The 6,720-nt window shown below is 55.1% G+C and overlaps 1 protein-coding gene across 1 annotated transcript; it reads left to right on the top strand.

The window, feature by feature from the left end:
- Positions 1-1,329: 1,329 nt before the first annotated feature.
- NKX6-1 (NK6 homeobox 1) lies at positions 1,330-6,375 on the top strand. The gene is given in 7 exon segments (XM_008693360.2): positions 1,330-1,381; positions 1,384-1,604; positions 1,606-1,804; positions 1,807-1,848; positions 1,851-1,991; positions 3,674-3,846; positions 6,118-6,375. Coding segments are annotated over 7 exon segments (1,086 nt in total).
- Positions 6,376-6,720: the final 345 nt, after the last annotated feature.

Consider the following 6,720-nt stretch of genomic DNA (forward strand, 5'->3'; position numbering starts at 1 on the left):
CGGCCCTACGGCTCGCCCTCCTCAGCCAATCAGAGGGCGCGGCGCTCCGGAGTGGGCGCGCCCCAGAGGCGACGCGAGGCCGGAGGCTGCGCGCAATTGGAGACGGTGGTTACGCCCCCGGCCTGCACCCCGCTCCTCGGCTCCGCCCCCCGGCCGCCTCCGAGTGACGTCCCTCAAAGTTCTCATTTTGGACCCCCATTTCCCCCTCCTTTTCGTCCCCCAGCTAAAGAGGGGTAGGGAGTGATGCAAATGTTTTATTACCTTTGAGAGCTTCATCTGAACTGTCAGGCCCGGAGGGAGAGAGGAGAGAGGAGAGGAGAGGAGAGAGAGGGAGTGGAAGAGCCGGAGAGGGTCAGCTTGGCCAGAGGACAGGACTTAGAAGAACGAAGCCTGTAAAGCCGCGAAGAAAATGCGAGAGAGGAGAGGCAAAGGCGGAGAGTGAGAAGAAGAGAGGGTGCTGGGGGGCGGGGGTCGCCAGGCCGTTTACAGAAAAGGACAGACGAACACAGCCGTAACCGAAGCCGTCCGACTTTTCACACTTAGTCTTTGTTTTTCCTGTGTTTTCTCCCCCTTTTTTCTTTTCAATATTGCAAATCTAGTGCCCCGTGGCCCAGAGGGGAAGGCGGGTTGGCGCGCCGAATCCGGGAGCTGCGGGGATTGGTGGCACTGCCTTTTCTGGCGCACCAGCCTTGGGCAGAGCCTGCGGAGGAAGCCCGCCCAGAGGCGAGATCCTCCCGCGGGCTGGATGCGCTCTCTCCCCGCGAGCAGCGAGCGCCGAGTGAGAATCAGCCTCGCGGCGAAAGAACAGGGCAGTCAAGTAAGATTAGAGGAGCGCGGCCGGCGGAACCTGGAGTCCTTTGAACCTCCCCAAAGAAAGCGAGCCAGTCCCCACACTCCAACATCGAAGTGGAAATTCGGTGACTCTTAACTTTGTTGCAAACTCTGGGGCCGGCCTGGGTTTTGCTTTGCTTATTTCTCCGGGGGAGAAGATGAGAAGTAGCGCACATTGAGAGGCGAGGAAAAGTGAAGAAGAGAGAAGAGACCGAGACTGAATCCACGACTCTAGGAGCGAAAGGACAGCCAAAGCCGCCCGGACGCCCACTGATCTCGGCGAGCCACCGCCTCTCCAGTGGCGCGTTTGGACATTTCTGCTGCGCAGCTTCGAGAGCAACTCTCGGCCGCGGCGTTCTCGGCCCAGTTGGCAGGTCGCCTCCCGGAGCGCGGAGCTACTCCTCGCTCGCGCCCTCGGCACTCCTCGCTCCCCTGAGCCCCGCCGGGGCACCGGCCGCGCCCTCGCTGAGTGGCTGCGGCTCCCCGCCTGGCCGTGGGATGTTAGCGGTGGGGGCGATGGAGGGCACCCGGCAGAGCGCGTTCCTGCTCAGCAGCCGCCCCTGGCTGCCCTGCACAGCATGGCCGAAATGAAGACCCCGCTGTACCCCGCAGCGTACCCCCATTGCCCGCCGGCCCCCTCCTCCTCGTCCTCCTCGTCCTCCTCGTCGTCGCCCTCCCCGCCTTTGGGCGCTCACAACCCAGGCAGCCTGAAGCCCCCGACCGCGGGGGCTCTCATCCCTGGGCAGCCCCCACAGCAGCTCTCAGCCGCCACCCCCCCACGGCATCAACGACATCCTGAGCCGGCCCTCCATGCCCGTGGCCCGGGGGCCGCCCTGCCCTCCGCCTCGGCCCTCGGGTTCCTCCTCCTCCTCTTCCTCGTCCACCTCCGCTTCCTCTGCTTCGGCAGCTGCCGTGGCTGCTGCGGCCGCCTGCAGCCGCCGCCTCATCCCAGCGGGGCTGCTGGCTGGCCTGCCCGCTTCAGCAGCCTGAGTCCGCCGCCGCCGCCGCCTGGGCTCTACTCAGCCCCAGCGCAGCTGCCGTGGCCGCCGTAGGTCGGTACCCCAAACCGCTGGCCGAGCTGCCCGGCCGGACGCCCATCTTCTGGCCAGGAGTTATGCAGAGCCCACCTTGGAGGGACGCCCGCCTGGCCTGCACCCCTCGTGAGTACGATCGCCTGAGTCCAGTTGTGCGTGTTCTGCCCACTCTCGGGTCATGGCCCCTGGTGTGCACGGGGATCCGTGCACCCTCTTGGCTCCCCAGTAGTTTGGCAGCGCCCGAATCACACGATTTGAGCTCTGCCAGGCATTGATTGAGGGACTCTGGCTTCCCTGAGCTTGCGTCCAAGGGCCCCCCACTCTTCAAGTCTTGGACACGCCTCGAGGAGCGGGTGTGCATGAGTCCGCGGTGCTAGGCGTGTGTCTCATCAGAGGCCCCGGCTACTCTGGAACAGCCTGATGGCAACCTCAGGCCCTGCCTGGGTTAACGAGGTGGGAAGGGCAGGAGAGGCCATTGCGCCCCCGCCTACACCCCTTCTTTCCTGGCTCCCGCCTGTCCGCCAGGGCCCCACTCCACCTACACCCGCCTAACTGGCCTCTCTGCGAACTGGTGGGGAACGACAAGCCCTCCACGACCCGGCCGGAGTGCGTGTATTTGCAAGTACCTCTCGGCCCAGGGTGTCCCTACCTAACCTCTTCGCCTTCGAGGAGCTCCCCCACCCCCCACCCCAGTACACTAGAAGACAGGCCCCGCGGCAGCCGCTTGGGCTAGCTCAGTCACTTCGGGCCACTCCCCTCCGCTGGTCTCTCACTTTCCCACCTGCCTGGCCCCCGGGAAGGGGGGGTGGGGGTGGCGAAGGGCCGGGACATCTTGAGCCTGGGAATATTGAGAAGCATCGTGGCCCTCAACATCCTAACATGAAAATGAACCGGAGGAAGAACGAGGTGGCAGCAGAAGGACTGGGGAATACGCGCATCCCACCAAGACCTTGCTTGAAACCAAATGAGATGCCCTGCCATCAGTCCAATTTTCTGGGTGGTTGGCTACTGCCACGGGGGCTCCTAGTCTTCCAGGTGGAGTTCGAGGACCAGCCAGGTCTTTTTTTTTTTTGCTCCGTTCTTTGCTCTTGACCAAGTCTCCCAAGTTTCCATTAAGTCTCCAGATCTCCTTCGTGTGGCTGAGCAGCAGTAACTAAGGGAAGTTGCGGGAGCCAACTAGAGGCTCCCTTGGGAAGCCTCCGGATGGTGGGCGGCCCGGGCTGGTGAGGGTGTCGGGGAGACGCTATTGTATTCGTTTTGATGGCCAAGTAGGGACCGCCAACAAAGGCGGCACCTCCTCCCCCTCCGCCGCAACGGCGTTAGTCCTGGGGGCGATTTAGCGCTCTTGTGTGCAAAAAACAAGGCGCCCTTTGTTGTGCGGACACAGGTTAGGAAAGCGTTCAAGGAAAAACAACAACAAAAACTAGCCATCCTCCTGCAAAGTCTCCGGGGCCAAGCGAGCCCTGACTGGACTGGGAGGCGAGAGGGGCCTTTTTCCCGCATTCCTCAATTTACTGGGGCCTGGCGATTCGGCTCCGGCAAACTTCAGCAATGCGCTCCCTCACTGTTTGACGTCTGTGTTGGACAGAAGATTATTTACTGCTGCTTCAAACACACCCGGCTTTTTAAAACAGGTGGGCGTAAAAAGGCAAAGGGAGGCGCGCGTGGGACTGGAAGCGCCAGACACTTCTGATGCCTGCGGCGGAATAAGCTTTCCAAAAAACACTGTTTTTTGAGTTCGTTTCTTTTCAGTGGAGCCGCTTGTAACCGATTGTTTTTCCCCTTCCCTTGTTTATCTGTTCTCGCAGATCAAGGATCCATTTTGTTGGACAAAGACGGGAAGAGAAAACACACGAGACCCACGTTTTCTGGCCAGCAGATCTTCGCTCTGGAGAAGACTTTCGAACAAACGAAATACTTGGCGGGGCCCGAGAGGGCTCGCTTGGCCTATTCGCTGGGGATGACGGAGAGTCAGGTCAAGGTGAGTAGACCTTGCAAACCTCGAGGGACGGTCTCCCAATCCCTAGCGCGCGCGCGGGCGCGCGCGGACACACACACACACACACACACACACACACACGCAAGCAAGCAAGCAAGCGCGCACACACCTCTAACAAACAGCCGCTCGGGGGGTGCGGATCTGAGGAGCCTGGGGAGAAGATGAAATCAGCGAAGGGGGTGGGAGTGGGGGTTACAAAGGCCCTGGGGTCTCGAGGCGGGCAAACTGTTGATGAACAAAAGGAATCAAGCCCCCGCCTTTGAAATTAGGTTAATCTAGATAGCAGCATGTGCTGGGGGAACTCGCCATTATTGGAGAATAAAAGCATGACCAAAATATCAGCCCCTAGGATAGATCACGCCAGTTAGATAGCTTCTATTTATTCTATTTGTAGGGATATTCAAGCTTTTGTTTGTCAATTCAAGCTCCGCTGGTTATATAATTTCCTGATGTAGATCAGCCTTATAGTTCTACTATATTAACTTGCAGGTTAAAAAAAAAAATCCACAAGATCTAACCACTTTAGCAGGGATGAATCTGCTTTTAGTTTAGCTGAGGACCATAACTTTGGAATAGCAATTTTCCGAATGAATCGACAAGATTATTACCCTATTATGAAAGAATTCTGTCTAAGTTTATCAACAGAACTAGGATATTTTACTGTTTGTGACAACAACTTATAATTAAAATGTCACTTAGCTTATAATTGAGTTGTACAGTATATTTCCAGGGAATCAAATTTGAGAAATCTTTCCCTGAAAAATAAAAGGATTGAACCAGTGGGGAAATTAAATCTAGTGGTTTCCTGTATTTCCAGTATTCTCTTTTGCGTCTCTTCTTCGGTTTATTATATTCGGGTGTTTTGGAAGGGGAAGGAGTGTAAGTCTGTTTTCATTAGTAATCTTGTCGCTCCTTAAATTAAGTAGGAATAACTATTAGCCACGTCTGCTGGTTAGAGTGTATTTCCCCCGGGGCAAGGATCATAAAATGCATTTCAGGAGTGATTTTGTATGTGACCATTAGAATACCATCACAGTTAAAATTATTTTTGCAATGGTTGGTACAGAGCCTACCACGGTAATCTGGAAGTCTTCATTTGTCACCGTAAATATGTCTGTGTGGCTAGAAGTGAATTATTATAGCTGTATAAGGAAAAAAATCACTTTCTTAACAATTCTGATTCTCTAGATAAAATACATAACTGATGAGAAAATGGATGGGAAACATAAAAAGAGGATAATATCTTTGGGAAATTGGTTGCTTATTGCCAATGCTTTAGGTTAAATTATGTGTATCAAACAGGGTGTCAAACATCGTGAATAGCTTAAAATATTTGTTATATAAAATAAATGTCTTGGAGAAGAACAATATTAAAATAATATTTGAAAGACTAGGCATGCTAACAGTGGGAAATAATGTAACTGGTAAAATCTTACTTTAAAAAATAACTAATGGAAATTTCAGTTTGATTTTTGGTTTTATGAAAACATTAAACCACAGAGAGAGACTCACACACAAACTACTGTGATGATTTTAGCTAACCTAGTCAATATTTTCAAGCATTTATATTGATTATTATTAGTGATTTGAGGTTTCTGTTTTAGCAAATCTTTTTCTTTTTGTTAACTTTACATGGTACATTACAAGTGGAAATGGGGAGGGGAGTGTTTACCTACCATGTTTGTGTGGATTCAGACTTGAGATACGTGAAACAGACAAATACCCAAAAACGAAAAGGAGAACAGAGGTAATTGGGGTAAATGCCTTGCTTTCTCCCACAAATCACACTAAAAAGCAAGTACACTTCAAGTTGTTTGTAAGTCTTAATCTAAGAAAGTAAACAACAAATTTAAAATCACAGTCGGTATGAGGCAAACCGAGGAAGGTGAGAAGTTTCCTACTTCAAACTACAAAGTAGGAAAGCGGACTCATTTGTAGGGAAACTTATTTTAAGTTTTCAAGTTTTTTCTCTTCTGAGAGATAGCTCACTGACAAGGTCTACACACTTGTGTTACTATTGCTATGGCAACGGCAGTCCGTTTTTTGGTGCCCGGTGCTGGGAGGAAGCTGGGGCGTAGGAGGCTGACGTTGACGGCCCGACCAAGGGAGGTCTCTGAGGGAGGGTGGCAGGGCGTCCGGGGCCCGCCCGCTGGAGCGACCCGGGGATCCGGGAGAGGCAGCCTTGCCTGGATCCGCTCGCCTTCAATTCCTGTTCCCCCTGTTTCCCTTCCCCTCCCCTTTCTTGGCCCTCAGGTCTGGTTCCAGAACCGCCGGACCAAGTGGAGGAAGAAGCACGCGGCGGAGATGGCCACGGCCAAGAAGAAGCAGGATTCGGAGACCGAGCGGCTCAAGGGGGCCTCGGAGAACGAGGAGGAGGACGACGACTACAACAAGCCTCTGGACCCCAACTCGGACGACGAGAAAATCACGCAGCTGCTGAAGAAGCACAAGTCCAGCGGCGGCGGCGGCGGCCTCCTGCTGCACGCGTCCGAGAACGAGAGCTCGTCCTGAGCGCCCGCCGCCCCCAGGCGCCTGCCGGGCCTCTGGCCTCGGGCCTCCGCCCCGGGCACCGCGCGCGCCCCGCCTGCCCGCCCCTCGGGGCCCTGAGGACCCGGCCCCGCCCGCCGGGGCCCGTTGCTATTTTCTGAGATGTACATATCTATTTTTTTAACCTGGAAGTTGAGGGGGGCGGGGGAGAGAGAGAGAGAGAGAGAGACTCGGGGGTTGATCAGAAGGCAGAAAGGACCTCGACATGCACTGCGTAGATAAGGCAACCGAAACTCGCAGCTGGGCTACCGTCCCGGCCCCGCTCGGGCCCCTAGCCCCGTCCACCCGGCGGGAGCTGCCGGGGTCGCC

Source organism: Ursus maritimus, unplaced genomic scaffold, assembly GCF_017311325.1.
Source record: "Ursus maritimus isolate PB19 unplaced genomic scaffold, ASM1731132v1 scaffold_8, whole genome shotgun sequence".
In the NCBI taxonomy this organism is placed as follows: domain Eukaryota; kingdom Metazoa; phylum Chordata; class Mammalia; order Carnivora; family Ursidae; genus Ursus; species Ursus maritimus.